General features: G+C 39.6%; 1 protein-coding gene, 1 long non-coding RNA gene and 1 other non-coding gene across 5 annotated transcripts in view; 2 read left to right on the forward strand and 1 right to left on the reverse strand.

The window, feature by feature from the left end:
- Positions 1 to 21,846, reverse strand: part of RPGRIP1 (RPGR interacting protein 1) — a 46,096-nt gene that overhangs the window by 21,205 nt on the left and 3,045 nt on the right. The window contains exons 2-11 of one of the 3 annotated variants that reach the window (XM_071214035.1): positions 19,316 to 19,476; positions 18,704 to 18,847; positions 18,114 to 18,231; positions 16,632 to 17,078; positions 16,318 to 16,469; positions 15,506 to 15,848; positions 14,149 to 14,333; positions 13,644 to 13,844; positions 12,916 to 13,051; positions 4,816 to 4,919 (exon numbers count right to left, since the gene is read on the reverse strand). In XM_071214035.1, the coding sequence (XP_071070136.1) occupies positions 4,816 to 4,919; positions 12,916 to 13,051; positions 13,644 to 13,844; positions 14,149 to 14,333; positions 15,506 to 15,848; positions 16,318 to 16,469; positions 16,632 to 17,078; positions 18,114 to 18,231; positions 18,704 to 18,847; positions 19,316 to 19,476 (1,991 nt within the window). Of the gene's footprint in view, positions 1 to 4,815; positions 4,920 to 12,915; positions 13,055 to 13,643; positions 13,845 to 14,148; positions 14,334 to 15,505; positions 15,849 to 16,317; positions 16,470 to 16,631; positions 17,079 to 18,113; positions 18,232 to 18,703; positions 18,848 to 19,315; positions 19,477 to 21,846 lie in introns of all 3 variants that reach the window. The other 2 variants (XM_071214034.1, XM_071214033.1) reach the window with 2 other exon arrangements.
- The window catches only part of LOC139438688 (uncharacterized), a 57,437-nt gene that overhangs the window by 21,165 nt on the left and 14,426 nt on the right, over positions 1 to 21,846 (forward strand). The window lies entirely within an intron of this gene.
- Positions 11,344 to 11,448, forward strand: LOC111761588 (U6 spliceosomal RNA). Its single transcript, XR_002794915.1, has one exon. It is a non-coding gene; the product is annotated as a U6 spliceosomal RNA (small nuclear RNA).

Consider the following 21,846-nt stretch of genomic DNA (forward strand, 5'->3'; position numbering starts at 1 on the left):
CTAAACCACATTGTCCTCATTTGAAAAAGGGAATAACAACACGTACATGACCAAATGCAGCTTTGAGTTCCTCTGCTTCAAGTGCACCAATCTCTTTCCTTCCTCAGGGCCTTACATTTGCCATTTCCTCTGCCAGAGATGATTTCCCGCCAGTTCTTCCCTTCTTATTCTTCAGATTGCAGTTCAAATGTTCCCTCCTCAAGAAATATTTCCTTTTGGTTTTATCTAAATTCAACCCTTCCCATTAGTATTATATCACCCTATTTATTTTTTCACAGTATATAGAATCTATAGTTACCTGATTTATTTATTTGTTCAGTAGTTTATATCAGTTTCCTCTCAGTAAAACATAAGATTTAAGAGGGCAGGGCCTAGGTCTATCTTAGTCACCGTTTTGTATCTCCAGTGCCCGGCAAACAGTAAGGCAAGGAAAGTGATCCATAATCAACTTGCCAGAGGAGCGAATAACTCACTGGGTTGCTGTGAGGATTCAGTGAGTGAATGAATGTCAGGCACTTGACACACAGAGTTCAATCCGTGTTGCCCAATAAGACCTATCTAAAAAAAGGTCATATATTATGTTAATGGAATACTGATAGAGCAGTTAAGAGGAATGAATTAGGCAGAGCTAAATATATACAATATGTACTAAAAAAAGGGGAGGGGGACTGAGTGAAGGGTGTGTAGGACCTCCCTATACATTTCTTTTTGCATCTTCCTATGAATCTAGAAGTATTTCAAAATAAAGAGTAAAAAAAACAAACAATAATATGTGCATTTTAATGTCACTTATTTGAAGGCAGAAAAAAGACAAATGCAAAGCAATAGAAACAAGAATGCTAAAGTTCTCTGTAAAAATATATATCTATATTTTTATATTTTATTTTATATATCAATATATTTATATATAGTTAATATATCTGAAAGGATATATCCCAAAATTTAAAACAATGGTTTTCTTGAGGGATAAGGGAGCAGGGATTGTCTATGGTGGTCAAAGAGACTTAGCTTTACCTGTAATATTCTAAATTTTAGAAGAAAAATGTGGTCTACCTTAACTGTATAATTTGAAAAATTTTAAACCAGCTAAAAATAGGTAGGCCTAATATCAGAAATCTGTATTTAAGGAGACTACATCAATTTTATTCTGACAACAAAGGTGAATTTGGAGGATCCTTGCTTGATAAATAAGATTCATATTTGAGCCAGGTGCATGTGGAGGCTCAATCATTTTTTACCTATAAAAGTGGCAATTTCATATGCTTCAATTTAATATCTTCCTTTGATTCAGCATCCTTTGTATGGGCTGATTCCATCATATAAATTTATTGGGACTGAATAGCAATGATGCAAATACTTAGTAATACATTCTAATATGTACTAACTCATCTGAATTTACTGGCACAACCCCTGAGAGCAGTTTTGTAGGATTTGTGCCAGACAATTCCTGTTAGCTTATTATTATTAGTTCATGTGTGCTAGCTAATTTGGCCAGAGGTGGGTTTGTAAAAAGTAATTAGCTAGCATACATATGAGTGAGGACATCCTGGACACTTGGAATTAAGAAACAAGAAAATAAACTTTGAAGGTCTTGATAAACAACCTGAGTTGATACAGTAACCTGAGGTCACAGTAAGCAGAAATGATTGTTCCCTTCTCATTAGTTGCTGTTAAGATATGGAGGGAAATTTTTCTATGAACACTCAGAATGAAAGATTGATTCCCAGGACTAGGAAAATGATTTCATCTGGACATAACCATGTAGTTTGGGATGAGGGCTTTTCTTGAAGAGTCCTAAAGGGAAGACTAGTACAGTGGGCTCTTAGGAACCTGATGCCAATTCTAGACAGGGCCCTGGGGAAACAGTCCTATCCATATCCTACCAACATAGTAACTATCCGAATTCTGGACCCAAAGAGAGACAGTTAGAGATCCAGGTGGAAAAAATAAATAAATAAATAAATACATAAAGATCCAAGGCATATTGTGATTGGCTTAATTTTTATCATTATAAGGGAAAGACATTTTGGCAAGGATGTTTCCTTTAAATTGAGGGTTCTTAGCCTTTTTTGTTCTGCAGACCTCTTTACCTGTCAGGTGAAAACCACAGACTCCTTACTAAGTCCACACTATACTGTGCATTATTTCATTAATATGTCATACCCACACCAACACAACCCCACAATAATAATGTTTTTTTGAATTTCGGTTCAAGCTCAAGGACCTCTTGATTCGAACCCCTGCTTTAAACTGTATTGTCTAACTTATTTCATTTGCCCTGGCAGGCAAAAGGGGAGACATCCCCTACCTCCCACTCCAGTCCCTTCCCCTTAAGGCCAGATCCTCCTTGGTAGGGGCCACCACCAGACCACTAACCCTTGACCTTGGGAGCTAGAACAGTTCAAAGGAGACAGACTACAGCCATCCTCAACATCAATGTCATCATCATTTAGTGCTTAGTTTTGCAGGCACCATATTAAACCCTTACCACACATTGCCTTACTTAAATCTTGCCACATGGCTATAATGTAAGTACACTAGTATTACCATTTTACAGAGTAGGAAACAAAGCCTAACAGAAGTGAAATAACTTCCCCCAAAGTCACACAGCTAGCAAGTGGCAGAGCCAGGGTCTAAATCACTGTCTGTCTAAACCAAATCTCCATGCTTTTAACCATTCCACCCTACTGACTCCTCCATTATCATGGTTTACCTCAGGCAGAAGACAGATAGAGCCAAAGTGTTATCTCTGAGCCCTCCATACCCTGTATCTTTTATGCTTAGCTATTTTTAAATACAATAATGATTGAATATGTGTGTGTGTGTGTTGTATGTTTGATTTTATAATAACACTAATTTTTTTTCCTAAGTAGGCTCAGTTTTCATATTTAGTTTCTCAAGTGACACTTTTGGGAAATTAAAAATTTTCTAGGGAAGTGGATGTGGCTCAGACAACTGAGTTCCCGTCTACCACATGGGAGGTCCATGGTTTGGTTCCAGTGCCACCTAAAGAAGACAGTGAGCTGATGTGACAGGCAGGCGTGGCAAGCTGATGCAACAAGATGACAGATGAAGAAGCACAAGAAGAAAAAACATAATGAGAGACACAACAAAGTAGGGAATGGAGGTGGCTTAAGTGATTAGGCATCTTCCTCCCACATTGGCAGTCCCAGGTTCAGTTCCTGGTGCCTCCTAAAGACACAGCACACAGCAAGTACAAACAACAAGGGAGTTGGGAGAAATAAAATAAATCTTAAAGAAAAAATTTTTTTCTAAAAGGAAACTTTATTGAGGAGTCTTTAATTTAGGATAAATTTTTTTTTTGATCTGCTGAGGCCAGGGATTGATCCCCAGACCTCATATGTGGAAAGCAGGTGCTCAACCACTGAGCCACACTGACTTCCCTGAGTTGGTTTTTTTGTTTGTTTGTTTACTTGTTGTTTGCTTTTGTTTTCAGGAGGTACTGGGGATCGAATTCAGAACCAGGACCTCCCATGTGCGAAGTGGGTGCTCAACCGCTTGAGTGACATCTGCTCCCCAGGATAATGATTTTAATGTACTTTGAGCAGCAATTTTCCAGCTGATCAGCAAATGGTTCACAAATTTACTAATCAGCTGGCTTCCTTTTGGGTTGGACTAAGCAGTGGCATAGTTTGGAAACTGTAACTAGGTTCAAGCTCTGTCCCTAAGTAACTCTATAATCCTGGACACATTTAATCTTCTTCATCTTTATTATGATATCTAAAGTGTTGTGGCCTAATTCAAATGTTCTGTGGTTCTAATCTGCCTTCTAAGCATTTCCCAAGATATTAATTAGTAATGTCTAAAGAAAGATAAGATAAACAAAAATTCATAAGATAGTAATTTGCTAGAGTAAATATTGAAGTCAATTGACTTTGAGTTGTTTTTCCTACTCTATTATCCTTCATTTTCCTGCAAATTCTCAGCCCAAAGTTCTGATTTCCAAGGAAGAGTTTACTGACCTCTCAAAAACAGCAATTTCCCTTTTCTGAATTCTTACAAGACTTTAGAGTTTATATTAGATACTCTTACCCACTTCATTTTAGGTCATCCTAGATTATTCTCTATTGTTTTTATGGAGGGTCATAGTTCTCAAGTTAGATTTTAATCTTTCATTCAGTCACTCATTTGACAAATATTTATTAGGTGCCTGCAAATGTGCCAGGTAGCATTCTTGTGGCTCAGGAAGAATGATTATGTTTCATACCTCATCTGTAACCTCATGAGTTTCTAATACAATGATTGTTGAATGTATCTGTGGATATTTATTCATGTGTGTGTACTCAATTAGTTCCAAAAGAGATTTGAAGCTGAGATGTTTAATAAATAATTGTAATTACAGGATTTAAAGATTGGATCAAAAACTGCAGAAATTTAAATCCCTTTGAGCCTTCCTTCCCATATAAAAGCCCTACCTCTCTTCCAGCCTCCACCTCCCAAAGTAAGCCTGCTCGCCTTTAGTGGACTTCCAGAAAGGGGCATCACTCAGGCTGGGGATGAATCACGGTACACAGTGAAGGATACGGAAACAAGGAGAGGCAAGCAAAGGATCCAAAGAGGCAGAGAGAAGAACTGAAGCAAATTCTCATCTGTACCAATTAAAGAAAACAATCCTTCCATCTGACTATTATCAACAGACCTCAATTCATAAGTAATGTAAATTTAACCACATAACTTGAATTTCCTATCAGGTTCATTATTGGATCTGAACTTCACATAGGAGGCTATATTAAGCATGTTTAATGTCATTGTTTACAATCTTTTACGCTCACCGATTACTCCGATGGTACTTACTGCCTTAGAACATTTCCGAGATAATGGTGTCACTATGATGTCATCACTATCTGTAGTTTGTGCTTCACTTACTTCAGAAGTTTGTTCACAGGATTCGTTACCTGCTAGAAAAGAGGCTGGAGTTACAGAACTATTTCAGAGCACCTTGTCAAAGCCAAGAAAAGACCCAGCACACACGTCTCCAATCCACAGTCTGGTCACTAGTTATAGGTATCTAGATTTTAGTTGCATTTACATAGAGTCAAATCCTCGTTTTCAAAGATTCACTTATTCAGAAACGTGCCAAACGCACAGGAATCTTGATAAACACTGAAAAAAGAAATGGAAAGCAGGAAGGAGGGAAGAAAGGGAGTGAGGAAGGGAGGGAGAGGGGGAGGGAGGGTGAAGTTTGTCCTTCAGTTTGGGCTAGAGAAATTGAGCAAGCCAAACAAAAGCAGTACAACCAGGGCGTGGCAGATTGTATTTTCCAAAGATGGCCTCAAACAGTATCTCTCATCCCAGTGTGACCTCAACACGCCTCCCATGGTGGGGGGGGGGGAGTCTATGTCCCCCTCCCCTGGGACTAAGGTGGACCTTTGTGACCACCCCAACCAAAAGAGGACAGCAGAATGTGACTGCCTCAGGGCATGCACTTCTACCTTGCTCTCCTAGCAGTCTCACTCTTGGAATCGAACCACTAAGCTGCGAGGAGGCCCAGGCACCCTGCAGAGGGTGCACAGAAGCTGAGCCCTGGGCCCACAGTCAAGATCAGCTTGCCAACTATGGGCGTGAGCCATCTTGAGAGTGGATCCACCGGCCCTGAGTGGAGCTGCCTCCTCTGATGCTGTGTGGAGGAGACGTAAGCTCTTCCTATGACCTTGCCTAAATTGCAGGTTAGTGAGCAAAAGAGATGATTGCTGCTATTTTAAGCCACTAAACTTTCAAATCATCACATGGCAATAGATAACTGGAAGACAGGACAGAGCCTCCTGGACACAGCTTCAAAGTCCTGGGGTTTTCCACTCCACTGAAGTCTCAGAGGCAAAAAGTCTGAGATAACATAGGGACAGCAAAAGCAAAGTCTACGAAAGGGTTTTTTAATTAGAGTCTTTCTTTTCTTGGCAGCCTTTACCTAATAACCTTGTAGATCTTAGTCTAAAAGATTAACAAGCTCCTTTCTCAACAATCACAGCATCTTGCCTCTGACATCCCTACTTAGTAGCTGTGACCAGGCAGATTTTGGCTTCTTGTACCTGCTAACCGATGTTCTTAATCTTCTGAGATTCATGGAGAAGAGCAGTATTAAAACTAGAGCAAAGCTTTAAACAACAGCAAGTTGGCTTCCACAGAAATTATCTCTTTTCATTTATGGCTGTAAGTAATGACTCTAGTATGTGATGTGGAGAAAAAGTCTGTGAATATAGGTCAGACTCAATCAAACACTTGAAGAAATATAAATTGGAGTATGGCCACGAGAGGTAGCCTACATTCTATCCAGATAGATATAGATACACTGAATCTATAGCGGTAAATCATTACTGAATTTTAAAATAGCCTCTAAACAACATAGCAAACTGCTAGCCTGATGTTTGTTCCTTTCCTTCCTATTTTTGTCCATGTGAATAATTTTGCATATAATTCAATCATAGTATAGCAACAGTTCTTTCATTTATTTTTCATTCAGCACATATAAACATGTTTCCAAATAATTGTCATACTTATCATTTTTTAAAGATTTAATACATATATAGAATTATTCTTTTTAATGACTAAATAATATTTTACTGTTTACTAATCTGAAGAATGGAACTGTTCTAACTAGAATTTTTTTGCCAGTCGTGTAGATTACGCCCTGGGAGAATTTGGACTTGGTTATTCCTAACAACTGCCCTTATACTGAGCATCCTTTAATGGAAAAATGGAATTATATGATGAACAGAAAAAATTATTGTTCTCCTGAAAAAATCAAAGATTCATGTCCTTTACATTCAAGAAATTATGCTGAATATATTTAAATGTCTAAAAATTCTACTCTCAGGAATTTAGAAGAAAGCCAGCTTTTTGAAAATTAGTTAAGACTTCATTTTTTACTAATTTCCATATCTATCCTTTTACTTTTATTATTAAAATTGTAAGCATATATAAAAGTATAAAAAAAAATTCAACCCATTGAATTATTGTAAAATGAACATCTGCATAACCATGCAGCCAAGAAAGAGACAAAGGCCAGCACTCCAGATGGCCAAAGTGAGCCCCTTCTGAGGGGCAACCTTCTCCTTCTCCCCCAGGAGTAACTACTATTTTGACTGGGGCCAGAAGTAGGGATGAGGTATGGGAAGCATTCACTCTGACACAAGTTTTAAGGGGAAGCCAAAAAGGTCAGTAATCTAAATAAATACTATTTTAGTGCAATATTTTTAAAAATCAAAGTTAATGCAAAAAATCCATGCTGAACAAAATGCCAACATTTTAAATAAAGGCTGGCTAAATGTATTGAAATGTGCTTCCTTACTTTGCTTCATATTTTCACCACCTATCTATACACACTTTGGTGTATATATCTATAAACACTTTGGCTAAGATTTGCCTGCTTTTTGAATTTAATACAAATAGAATCATACATTATACATGTTGTGTGTATTTGGCTTCTTTCACTCACGATTATATTTTTAAGAGTCGTCCATACTGTTGGAACTAGGTATAGATTTTCTTTTTCATTTTTGTTGCTGTAGAGTATTCCATTACATGAATATATCACAATTTGTCTAGTCTAGTGCTGATGGAATTTGTGTTGCTTATATTGTTTTGCTCTAAAGAACATATACCATGTTGTATATAAGCACATATTTGTCGTGTATATGCCTAAGAATGAAATTGCTGAGTCCTAGGGAACGCTTTCTAGACAATGAGAAATTATCTTCCAAAATAGTTGTATTAATTTTTATTCCCATCAACAGTGTTAGAGAGTTCCTTTTTTCCACTTCTTCACCAATACTTGGTATTATCAGACTTATATTTTGCCCATCTGGTGGGTCTGTGGTGGCCATTCATTGTGGTGTAATTTGCATTTCTTTGATTATTTAATTACATTGAACACCTTTTATATTTTTATTGACCATTTGGATTCCTTTTTTGAAGAGTGTCTTTTCAATCTTTTGAAAGTCTGAGAAAAAGGAGTCAGGAAGGCTCTGGGGACAAACTATCATTTGCTTTCCAGCTTCAGGTGGCTGTCAGCATTGCTTGGTTTGTGGCTGCATCACCTAATCTCTGCCTCCTTCGTCACACTGCCTCTTCCTCTTCTGTGTGCCTCTCCCTGTTCATCTCTTACGAGGACAACATATCATTGCATTTAGGGTCCACCCAGAAAATCCAGGATGAATTCCTCATCTCAAGGTCCTTAACTTAATAACATCTGCAAAGCCCCTTTTTCTAAATAAGGGCACATTCACAGGCTCTGGGGATTGGGGCATAGGCGTATCTTTTGGGGGCCACCATTCAACCCACTAGATTATGTTTAATTCTGAATATATTTAAAACCCCAAAAGCTAATATTTTTGCTTTATACAGTCATTTAAATTTACCCACATTAGTTGTTGCTTCTTTGTGTTTTCTTCTGGGATCATTTTCATTCTGCTTTAAGACTAACCTTTAAATTTCCTTTAATATGTGGCTATGGAGACAAACCCTCTCCATTTAGGTTTGTCTGAAAATGTCTATTCTGCTTTCATTCTGGAAGGATATTTTTGCTTGGTAGAGAATTCTTGGTTGGAAGTTAATTATTTTCTTTCAGCACTTTGAAGATATATTTCACTGGTTTCTGGCAAGGATTGTAGCTCATGACAAGGCAGTTGACCATCTTACTGATGCATTCATGGCTGTCCTTTTTATGGCTGCTTGTAATATTTTCTCTTTGATTTTAGTTTTTGCATGTTTACTCTGATATGTCTACATTTGGGTTTATTTTACTTATCTTGCTTGAATTTCATTTCATTGGATCTTAGGGAAGCAGATGTGGCTCATTTTACTATCCGTTCTTTGTTTGGGAAAGTTTAAGTCATTATCACTTTAAATATTGCTTCTGATCCCTTCTCTCTCTTCTTCTATATTATCAAAAGTATCTTACAATTTCTCATTGTACCTTTATGCCTCTTTTCCTCTCTTTTATATTTCTATCTCGTCTCTTGCTTTATTCTGACTATTTTCACCAATTCTTCCTTCAGTTGTTGCTAATCTGTTTTCATTGTGTGTGTGGCTAATCTTTTTATTTTAAAAAAATCAATTTTATTGATACATATTAATAAAAGATACAATTCATCCAAAGTGTACAGTCAGTGATGCCTGGTATAACCACACAGCTGTAAATTCATCACTTAATCATTATTAGAGTATTTTCATTCTTTCAATAATAATAAACAAAAAACAGATAAACTAACAAGAAAATTCCTCACCTCTCAATCTCTCTGTTTCCCCTGCTGTACCTAGCTGCTATTTCTGGCTAGGTAATCTTTTTTTTTTAAGATTTATTTTTTATTTCTCTCCTCTTCCCTGCACCGTCCCTCCTCAGTTGTGTGCTCTCTGTGTCCATTTGCTGTGTGTTCTTCTGTGTTCGCTTGTATTCTTGTCAGCGGCACCCAGAATCCGTGTCTCTTTTTGTTGCGTCATCTTGCTGTGTCAGCTCTCCATGTTTGCAGCACTATTCCTGGGCAGGCTGTACTTTTTTCATGCTGGGCAGCTCTCCTTACAGGGCGCACTCCTTGTGCGTGGGGCTTCCCTACATGGGTCAGGAGGCCCTGGGTTTGAACCTTGGACCTCCACATGTGGTAGGCAGATGCTCTATCCGTTGGGCCAAATCCACTTCCCATAATCTACTTTTAACACATCTCTTTCTCTCTTATAATTTTCTGTATCTAACAGTTCTATAATTTCTGTTGGTTCTTTTTCAAAGTTGCAAGATCTTTTACAACCATTATTGCAATAATTGATTCAAAACAAAAACATTAATGCATGTCAAAATAATTGGATGAAACTTGATGAAGAACAAGATACTTGGGAAGCAGATGTGGCTCAAGCAATTAGACTCCCATCTGTCATATGGGGGGTCCAGGTTCAATATCCAGGACCTCCTGGTGAAGGCAAGCTGGCCTATGTGGTGAGCTGGCCCATGTGGGAGTGTTGCTCCACACAGGAGTGCTGCCCTGTTCAGGAGTGCTGGCCCACGTGGAGAGCTGGTGCAGCAAGATGGCATGACAAAAAGAGACACAGAGGAGAAATAATGAGAGACACAGCAGACCAGGGAGCTGAGGTGGTACAAAAGAATCCCACTCCGGAAGGTCCCAAGATTGTTTCCTGGAAGCACCTGATGAGAATACAAGCAGACATAGAAGATGGACAGCGAATGGAAACAGAGAGCAGACAATGGAGGGAGGGGTAGAAATAGATAAATAAAATTAAAAAAAAAAAGATACTTACATATTTCCAAAGTATCTTCTCTTAGATTAGTTACATAATTATAAAGGGAAAAATGGTAACTTTACAGTGGAAAAACTTGGCACATGACTTCTTAACCAAATCAGTGGGAAAAAAGTTAATATCATCTATAAAAGAACAAACTGACATCACCCATCTTCTAAGGTGATGCAGTTAGAAGGAAACAACATCATTTCTGTGGTATTCCTATAAAAATTTACAACTGGAATCTAATTATGAAAAAACATCAGAAAAATCCAAACCAAAGGTATATTTTATGGAGCAACTGGCCTATCCCTATGTTCTTCAAAAATGTCAGCATCCTGAAAGACAAAGAAAAGCTGAGGAACTATTTCAAGTTAAAGGAGACCAAAGAGATATGCAAGATATGATCCTGAAATGGATAAGAGGGAAAACTGTTATAATGGACATTTTTTGTTAAGATTTATTTTTTATTTCTCTCCCCTCCCCCCCCCCCCCCAGTTGTCGGCTCTCTGTGTCCATTTGCTGTGTGTTCTTCTGTAACTGCTTCTATCCTTATCAGTGGCACTGGGAATCTGTGTTTCTTTTTGTTGCGTCATCTTGTGTCAGCTCTCCGTGTGTGTGGTGCCATTCCTGGGCAGGCTGCACTTTCTTTCGCGCTGGGCGGCTCTCCTTACGGGGCGCACTCCTTGCACGTGGGGCTCCCCTAAGCAGGGAACACCCCTGCGTGGCAGGGCACTCCTTGCGCGCATCAGCACTGCGCATCAGCACTACCCATGGGCCAGCTCCACACAAGTCAAGGAGGCCCGGGGTTTGAACTGCAGACCTCCCATGTGGTAGACGGACGCCCTAACCACTGGGCCAAGTCTGCTTCCCTATAATGGACATTATTGAGATGACTGGAAAATTATGAACACAAGAATGGATAATAATGTAACCAGGCTAAGTTTTGCAAATTTGATAATTGTACTGTAGTTACATAATAGGTTTGTTTTCTCCCCTTAGGAAAACAAATACTGAAACAAATAGCAATAAGGGGGATGATGCTTGCAACTTATTCTCAACACTTAAGTAAAACAACATAAAGAAAATGGTAAGGGTGCTTGCTTCAGGAAGACATATACTAAAATTGGAACGATACAGAGAAGATTAGCAAGGCCCCTGGGCGAGGATAACATGCAAGTTCATGAAGTGTTCCATATTTTTGAGGCAAAAAACAAAACAAAACAAAAAAAATGGTAAGGTAAAGAAGTGGAAAAATGTTTAAAAGTTGATGAATTTGGGTGAAGGTATATGGAAATTTTCTGTTCTATTCTTGTATGTCTTATGTAACTTTGAATTTATTTTTAAATAAAATATTTTTGAAACTTACAATATCAATTTCCATGGCATCCAGTTCTGAGCTGAAATTTTAAAGCTCAGCATTAATCTCCGTGAGCCTCGTAGACACAGTTGGTGCACAGTTTGTGCCTGATAATTCCAACAACTCAGGTTTTAGCAGACATCAGACCAGCCTTGTGCCTCTAGCCCTGCAAATGTCTCCAGAGCAGAAAAGACTTGGAACTGTGCAGCCTTCGGATTCCAGAGCAAAGTGATTTTCCAGGGTTACTGCCCTGGACAGACACCAGATCTAAAAATCCCACCAAAATCATGATTCTACCTCTCCATGCCTCCTCCAGACTTGCAAGGCCTCAGGGCCAAAGCAGTTCCAGCTGGTCTCTCAGCCCCAATTATCTCCCTGATCTAGGCTACATCATGCTTTCTTCTCTGGTTGTCTCTTTAATGCCTTTAAGAAGCATTAAGGGGGCCTGACTGTAGCTTAAGCAGTTGTGCTCCTGCCTCCCATGTGGGAGGTCCTGGGTTCAGTTCCCAGTGCCTCCTGAGAAAAGCAAAAACGAACAAGCAAAACAAATGAAAAAATCAACTCAGGGAAGCCGATGTGGCTCAGTGGTTGAGTGCTGGCTTCCTATATATGACATCTCAGTTTCAATCTCTCGTCCCCAGTAACTCAAAAAAAAAAGAAAAGAAAAGAAAAGAAAAAAAGGCATTCAGATCTTTGGTTACTATATTAACTTCAGCTATTTGTTTGTCATCAGTGGGAAAGTTGGTCTGAATTACCTAGTTCACCATTACCATAACCTAGAATTAAGTCTACTTTTCATTATAATATAAAAGATTACCTTAATGTAAAAGAAATTTGGATTTACAGCACAAATGAGCCAATCACACTTTTCTTCCTATTTCTTTGTAACCATAATTCATAAGACTTTGGAGCAAGTTAATATTTTTATAAATACTATGTAACTAAGCTAGCTAGTAAGTTAGATATAAATATATAGAAAGTTGGTTGTTGTTGTTATTGTTGTTGTTTTTAATAATTCCAGCCTTGGTTGGCCTAACCATAACATTTGCAACATAAAACTGAAAAGTTTAGTACTGCAAGATGAAGAAAGTAAGTAATTGTCTTGATTAAACAATCCAATGATTAAACAGGAAAATTAGGTGTTATTTGACAATGTTCTTTAACCATTAGTAAAAAGGTTTAAGAACATGCAAGTTATTGGTGGTAGGGTGAGATGTTATATATGTTTGTTTTGTAAGTTCACAACTATTATATACTTATTGTTTATGTATGACAGATAAATTTTAATAAATTTAAAGAAAAGACAATACCATTTACAAGATGTAGGGGTTCCTTCAGTTTCAGTTCTGAGCTGGATGATGTCATATCCTCTTTCTTTTCCTGATTTTTTAAACAATCTTCTCCAGAGATTTTAAGCCCTGAGAATTTCCACTCAGTGTAATTCACCTGCTTTAAAATAAGACAACAGTTCTGTATAGCTGATGATATCTTGCTTCTCTTTTTTCTTTCTTTCTCTCTTCCTCCCTCCCTCCCTTTCTTTTTTTTTAATGTTAACTCTTTTTTATATTTTTTTAAAAGTTAGTACTTGCTTTAAAGTAAACACAAAGTTAATACATGCTCGTATTAGAACATACTTTTAGAAAACAGATATAAGGGTGGTGGTGGTGAGTTCAGGTGCTTCGTTGTGACTAGACCAGTTTCCTATAGGAAAAAAGGCAGTATCTGGCACATAGGTGCTCAATAGAGGCCTATTCCTTATTTTCTTTTGGTTAAATTTGAATTGACTAATTAGATAGTAGTACTAAAATTATAAGGATATGTTGGAGAAACCATGATCTGCTGAATAAAATTACATGGAAGTGGGCTAAGCAGTCCAGGGGGTTATTAAACTACTTGTGGTTGTGGAAACACAGGCCAGCCACAAACAGCCATGATTATTGCTTATCTTGTGTGTCTGTTTCGGCTTCTACATCTGAGAATAATGTATTTGGGAACACTACAACCAATATTTAGTTCTTCAGGGTTTCTAAGGTCTTACTTGTAGGGTATTTCCATTTAAGACGTTACGACTAAGATACTCCATTCTGTTTTTTCCTTGGACACCTGTTCTTTTTCCATGTTTTCTTCTTGAGTAGCTCTCAACTTGGTGTTCCTTTTCCTTTCTTTCTCCCAACTGAAATTTTCTCTTTGCTTGATAGTCACCAGCTTCAATGGGAATCTCAACAAATGCTATCTGGTCCTAAATAGAAGGATCAGAGATAACCGTACAAGATGATGGTTTAACAACCTTGAAAATCAAGAAAGGGACATGTGAACTATCATTAGACATTCTTTCTCTCCTGCCACAGAGCTGAGAGATGCCATTTCTCTCTCTCCTCTCCACAATAAAACCCGGGGTTTTGCTCCATCAATAGCCTCAGGGTATTATGATGGGTACAGATTAAGTGTGCAGAGCAGGACATTCACAGGAAGAATTTCTTTCATTCTTATTTTAAAATTGTCTCCCTCAAATCTGCTCCAGGGAATTGGTGAAGCTCTGCTACCTGTGGAGGAAAGGAAGCTTTTTCCTCTTCAGATGAGGTCTCTACACTGTCCTTGGTATGATCCTCCTCTATCTGAGCTTCTGGTTTCAGGAAGCTCTTGGGGGTCAAGTAGGGAGACTTCCAATCCAGTTTCACCTGAATAGATCCGTTGGGTTTCTCCATAGGGTCAGTGAGGTTAAAATCACCTGAGAGACACACAGACATCAATAAAATCTCATCACATAAAGTAGGAAAGCCAGAATTTATTGGCATCTTACCTATTACCCCAGGTTTGAATTTCATGTTTTGTTAGCAATCGATTAATATCCCTCAAATCATCATGATACTAACACACTCAGGAGTAACATAAAAGAGCAGTTTACTGAGAATATTTATTGGGGAAAATAGGTATCTCCAGGTTTCAGGAAGAGATAGCTAAAGGATGTATGGAGAGGAATACTGCTTGCTTGTTATCAGTCAACCAGCCAATGAACAAGATCGAGTTAGTATTACGATTACCAAGATGCTTACTATACCTTAGACATACCAAGAAAACCATTGTCTCCATTCAAAGAGTCCCTATTTCTAAAATGACAAAAGCCAAGAAAACTTAAACAGTGTTTTCCAAATGCAAGACTTCTCATTTGTAACACTGATAGGTTAAACATGGTTCAAACTGCCTTTCTTCTTAGGCAAAGGAGGAGTTGTGAGCAGAAGTATCAGTCTTTAAATTTTTTTTTTTTTAGCGGTGTGGGATTGAGAGGAGGAAAGCCTCATACACTTCCTAGACCATCCAAGACTTGTTAAATATTGTTGTACCTACTGTACCAATCCACATTTCCTAAGGAGAGCATGGGTAGCCCTGCTTCACCTGCCCAGGGCTGCAGCTTCCTAGGTGCAGCCAGAGACCTTGGGGATGACCGTAAGATAGGTACTATGAAGATTGGGGTGGGGAGGAGTTCCATTTTGGAAAAAAAATCCAAGAAATTTGCCATTTTCATAGTCTGGCATGGAAGTCTCTCTAGCTTATATCTGATGTTTAAAAGAATCCAGGGAATATTAAGGCGACAGCTTATAATTAAATTTTTAGTCATGTACTTAGAAACAATAGGCATTAAGCAAAGAAATACTGGAATACACTAAGGAGGTTGGAAAGTTTGTTTAGAGATACGGGGTGTGGAATTTACCCTGTTTCCATATGAGTATTGAGGCTCTTAAGTCTTCTGTTCTGTTGCTCTTAACAATATTCTAAAAATTATTTCAGCAGACTTTGAGATCAAGAGACTGTTCCAAGCAAGTACTCAGAGAAAAGTAGATTTAGGGTAGGGAGACAACAATGGATGGAGAGAAGAAGGATATAATAATCTTGAACTCCCACCTTTAATGGATTTGTTTTGAGCAAGAGGCAGCAAGGGCACTTGGACTCGACCAAGGTATGTGCCAGGCTCTAAGTCTTCATCATCAAAAACGTACACCAGCAGGGCCTCCCGCCTCAGATATTGATCTAGGTCAGCGGTCACAAGCACTGGGAATCGAACCTGGTCTTTAAAGTAGGGATTGTTACTGGCTGGAATGATGGCAGTGTCGTGGTCAGAAAAGGTGAAGAAGCGGTACATGGCATATGGACTGGGAGGGGTCTTCAGACATCGACTCCGGAGGCCACAGCACTTGGTGATTTCCACTCGCAGCTCATTCTGATGCTTCCATGCCTCTGATCTGGACTGGAAAGATGTTGGTCTTGGATTGAGGAAAAGGGCAAACCAATAGAGTTGTTGTAGTGCAGCCCAGTACTCTTGGTGAGGAAGTGCTATGTCCTAGAGAACTGCTGTATGCTGACTGGGATGCAGAAAAACCTAATGGCCTCCACCTATCTTGGTAAATGGCTTTGGCAGATAGTTATCTCAGGAAGACGCTAGCGCTCATGCCTTAGTGGTAGAAAATGGAATAGAGAAGCTCCTTTTTCTTTTTTTCACAGCGTGAAGACATAGCTAGTTAAGGGCTTAAGGGCATAACTTCATTTCATACTCAAGCCGGACCAAGGAAAGACTCTTGACTAATTATGGTATGAAAGTTTTTCCTCTTTCATTCTCATTCAATAAATACTTATTGAGAGTGGACCACTGAACTGTTCTCATGAGCTGCTTGGCTGAGGCTCTTTTGGGAGGCATGGACAAATCCTCTTTTTCTCACCTCACCCTCCTGGGCCTTCCAGGCTCCAAGCATATTTTCTGACAGGTAGGCTTGGACTTTCTTTTGCTTGCTGCATCCCTGTAGGCTGGATCTTATGGGGAACTGCAGCCTCATCCAATACTCTAGCACCCCAAAGACTTCTCCACCAGCTCCTGGGTAGCAGAAAGTATGAAAGGCATGGAGGATATAGATGTTGTGACAAGGATCAAGAATAAAGGCAGAGGGGGAAAAATGGGACTCTACAAGAAGAGCAAGAATAGACCTTGGGAAATTTTGCTTAGGCCTGAGAGTTGTGGAAAGCTGAAAGCACTTACCGGTAAGCATGACAGAGCCGTGAACTTTCTCCACAGTCTCCAGCACCCTGTTAAAGCAAATCCATCCTGTCGCAAGGGCATGGTGCTCACTGGCCACAGCCTGGTGGAACTCAATTTGGGCTGAAGCCCCTTGAAGGTAGTGCAAGAAAAGGGAATCTGTCTCTACTACATACTGGGAGGTGAAGTTATAGAGGGGCTGTGGCCCCACTGCTAGTGGGGTACAGTGGGTTTCAAAATCATAGAAGAAATATGTGCAGAACGTGGTAGGTTGGGTGTCTCCAGCCTGAGCCAGGGCAGCAGATGCCAAGAAGGCCTGGTGGATGTGTAGTTCAAATAGATTCTCACTCTGGTGCAGTAGAGAAATGTCCATTTTATCTTCATCTCCATGGACTGGCAGTGCTTCCAGACACAACTGTTGGGTGCCATAGGCCACATCTTTGAGCTGTTCTATAGAGGAAAGAAAACTGCCTATCCAGTAAGGGATAGAGAGCTCTTCCTTAGGGTAAAAGAGGGTGGACAGAGAGATGATTTTTTTTTAAATGGCAGAAATCCAAGTTGTTATTATTGCAAGGAACTATTTGATTCAAAATGGAAAGCAATAGAATGACAACAAAGAGCTTTGAAGCCTGGCGGCCAAATAATCCAACAGCTACTTTAGAGAGAAGATACAAAATAAGTGATTGGAAGGTAAATGCTAAACTTAGGAAAACAATAGAGGCACAATTTCATCATATAGATAACTGTTTTGGTTTACAGCAAGATCCCATTAATTAATTGGTAATTTTATTAGAGAAGCACTGAAACACAATGTGTAAGTATTTCTGATAAGTAGAAGAAGTATGCGTTATTCGTCTTGGAGAGACTAGCAAACTGTCGTCACAGTGCCTATTACATTCGACCATCAAGAAAAGCTTCCCCTTCTCCAGCCAGATCAGGCACAGGGTCTTCACTATTAAGACTTTGGTTTCATGGTAAGAAGACAAAAAAATCCACTTTTAGTCGAAGATAAATGGCCTAAGAAGCAGGGGAAGAGGCTTACCAGAAAGAGGTTGAAAATATTAGCAGTGGATGGAAAGACTTATAGACACAATCTACCAAATCTGGGCATTACCGGCCATGTAGATCTGGATTGTGGAAACAGCCATGAGAGTGTGTCACACTACCCCAGGGGTCAACAGTGATTTTTTCTCACTCTCAAAAAAGAAATCAACCCATGAGAAGTAATTGCTGGTCCCTAATGAAACTCTGTAGAAATCAGAAAAATACACTGACAGAATGGAGGGAAAAAATTGATAAACCACACATTAAAATTAATAGAGAGGACAGGATAAAGAACAGGAGGGATAAATTGCATGCCAAGGAGTAAGAGGCAGTTCTCTAAACAGGTACATATACATGTTTGCTATGTGAAGGGTCCCAACGTGAGGAGAACAAACTACTAAGACTTGCCAGATGTTGGAAGGCCATGACTTCTTAAAATACCTTCCAGCTGCGCGATACGATTATTCTTGAGGTCTAGGAGTTGATTCAATCTTTCCACTTTCTCTTTGTGCTCCCTTTTTTCATTGTCGGCTTTTGTCATCATTGCCTCCAGTTCCTCCTAAAACAAAATAATCCCTGAACTTTTCTTTCTCAGTGACCCAGAATCAAAGAGCCCAGATTACAAAGGTGGCACTTGCTGGGTAAAGGAGACTCCTCACTATATCCATAAAGTAAAGGGCAGATTAATCCACCAGAAAGGCTTGGGTTCCTCAGAGACCCCTCCAGGACTAGCTGTGCTATTATTGCCATAGGGTAGTATTTTCTTGGAACTAGCAAAAAATCACAAAACTGAACCCAGAACCACCTGACATTTTCATGAGCTGGCCCTTTCACTAACTATATTGCCAATATGCCACTGACATGTGTGAGTACTCAAGTTCTTCAAAGGACAGCGTGTTCTCTCTTTGCATGGGACAGCATATCACCTTGTGTCATTCCTGGAAGCTCAGGTCTTGCATAATCCCCAGTCTCGTAAATCATTCCCGTGTGCCCACTTAGCTCTCCCCTTCCTGTAATATCTTTTCTTGCACCTGATAACACACGTTGATTTTGCGCTGCAGAATAAGCATGTCTCTTGTCTTTTCTAGTTCCAGTGTGGTCTCTGCATGTGATGCTTGCAACTCACTTAATATCTGGGACAGTTTATTTTCTTCTTGGTTTCTTGGTTCACAGGGCTATAGAGGGAAAAGCATCAGTAAAAGGGAATATGAATATTATAGGTATAGTTATTACTATTCTTCATAAAGCAATTGTTGGTAGAAGTAAAATGCGAGCAGCAGAATTTACTCCAAAATGTAAAAGAGGACTTGTATTACTCTACAAGTACTTGCTTCCCTAGTTCCTCATGTCCAATAGTAACAGTGAAGGAAGGTTATAGAGCCTCTTATGGGTTGTTTGCTCTTCAGCAGACTATTTCAAGTCCTCATTTGAAAAAGATTCTAAGTTTTATGAACAGTAACGAGTTGGAGAAAATGTGTGGAGCTCATGAAGCTATCACTTCTTTCAGCCTTCTCACATCCTTCCAAATATTGTCCTCAGTTAGGACAAAATATTGTTCAGTCATTTCTCTAATCCCTTTATCTTTTCCAGATATTTGCCAGAATCTCTGGAAAGTGGATTTGTTTGTTTAAAGAGGTTCTTACCTCTATCTGAGTGGTCTCCTGGACCAGAGATGGGTGAATGACTGGTTCTGATTGCCTGCCAAGAGGCGGGGAAGTGGTGGTTTTCTCTTGGAGGATCTCTGCTTCCTGTTCATGCTTCAGATATATGTTGGTGACTTCTAGCTTCAGATCCTTGTTTTGAGCTGGGGAAAAACAACCCAGAAAGTTAAAACTTCATAGTTATCAGTAACTATGGTTAAAGTTGGACCAACCATGAATTAAATTTTCCCACTAATGCTTAATTCATTTTATAAATTTTCCCTAAGAGAAACAATTCTTTCTTATTTCTACTAAGTGGCTCTAGCTCATTGACCCATAAACTGAGCTGATGCTTACACTCCAAGAAAGTGTCTTCAGTGTGGTGAATTGGAAGGTGAAACAACAAAACAATGCTGAGCTGACAAGGACAATCCAAACTTTTTGACAGCATCTTTCATGCCAGCATCTTTCCAGCTCTTCCCATTCTTACTTTTGGGGTGCTGTTTCTCTGTGGTATCCATCTCCACATCTACTCTGATATGGAGAGTGGGCATTTCAGTGTGTTTCAGAGAAGGAAGATGATCACTATGTAATGTGAAATAATTTTTCCCTAAGAGGGGTGTTATGGTTAGGCTATTGTGTCAACTGGGCCAGGTAATTGTACCCAGTTGTTTGGCCAAGCAAGGACTGGGTTAACTCTAATACAAGGGCATTTATGGACTTTAGTCACCATTGACTTTACTGCAGTGGTAAATCATAGATAGCTGGCTATAATTACATCTATCAGGGAGATTGCCATCAGCAATGAGTGACACTTCACCCAATCAGTTGAATGCCTTAAAAGGGGAAGTGATTCCAGCATTGAGAGAGAATTTCCCAGCTTCTCCTTGGACAGCCAACATCTCCCAGAACTCACCAAGATCCTCTGGACTTTCACTGCCTGCCTGTGGAACCTGGACTTGTGCATCCCCTTGGCTGCATAAGAGACTCTTATATAATCGCATACTATTGACAGATGTCTCTTCTTGATTCTGTTTCCCTAGAGAACCCTGACTAATACAGCTTGGTACCAGGAGTGGTTCTTGAGGAACAGTCCTAAACATGGCATGTCTGAGTTGGTTCTGGGAGTTTTGCAATTGGCGCTCTACTCTAATTGGACTCAGGAGTACTGACTACTCCTTTTACAACAACGAAGACGCTGCTAACAGCCCATCGCGAGAGTTGCAATCAAGATATGCAAAATAGCATCCCTGGATTCCTTTACTTTCACGCTTGTAAGAAGCAAGGATCTGGGTGAGAGTGTTTTCAACACCTTAACAGAGTTTTGTGGACTCAAACGGTATAATGATGTTGGATGGCTCCTCCTAGATACTCTGGATACTGTTACAAAAGAAAGAGATGAATAAAAAGGCTTTAAATTTGAAACTTAAACACTGAATGGATGATGCCAAAGTTTCTGTGTACTTTGAAAGAAAATCTTGCCTCCTGTAGCCACAGGCTTGAAATATCTGAGAATCAAACACAAACTCTCATTGTACAAGTAGCAGAGTTACAAAGGAAATTGAAATCTCAACCCCACAGGGTATCTGCAGTAAAGTGAAGGCATAGGTTGGAAAAGAGTGGAATCCAGAGAATTTACATGGAGACAAATGGGATAATGATAATGTTGATGGAGACACTGGAACCCTGAATTCTGCTGAGGTTTTTACCTGGTAAGCCTGAGATGACTCCCCTGTCCAGACCACACCTGTCAACCTTGTATTATCCAGGTTTCAGCCTGCCCCAGGGAGTCTGAAACAACTTCCTTGCCTGAGAAGTTACCAGCCAAACTAAAGCCTGCCCTGCCCAGCTTCCTGCCTGCCCCAGGGAGTCTGTACCTCCTCCCAACCCTGAGGCACATACCAGCCAAACTCCAGCATGCAGTGCGGAGCCTCCAGTCTGCCCCGAGTAAGCTGCCTTCCAAAACCTGTCTGAAGCGATTAATCCTGTCTCACCAGAAGAAAACGCAAAGGAATGCCCTGAGGTCAGTAGATTGCAAGACATTTATAATCCTTCTCCTTACCCACCCCCACCACCTCTCTTATCTTCGAGACCTATTACTAGACTAAAATCACAACAAGCAACCAAAGGTGAAATAGAGTGTGACCCATGAGAAAGTAAGGTATACTCGGAAAGAACTGCATGAGTTTTCCAACTTATATAGATAGAAATCAGGGTAATATGTGTGGGAATGGATACTAAGGGTATGGGATAATAGTGGAAGGAATATAAAGTTGGATGAGGCTTGAATTTATTGATATGGGCCCACTAAGCAGAAATTCTGGATTCAGTGCTGTAGCTTGAGGGGTTAGAAAGGACTTTAATAGTTTGTTTGTGTGACTGATTGAAACATGGGCCAAAACATGGCCTAGCATGGCTGAGGTTGAGATGCCCGATTTGCATCTGGTACACAGTAGAAGAGGGAATTCAAAGGCTTAGGGAGATTGGAATGCTAGAATGGATTTACCATTTGAAAGCTGCCCACCCACACCAGG

Source organism: Dasypus novemcinctus, chromosome 3, assembly GCF_030445035.2.
Source record: "Dasypus novemcinctus isolate mDasNov1 chromosome 3, mDasNov1.1.hap2, whole genome shotgun sequence".
Lineage (NCBI taxonomy): Eukaryota > Metazoa > Chordata > Mammalia > Cingulata > Dasypodidae > Dasypus > Dasypus novemcinctus.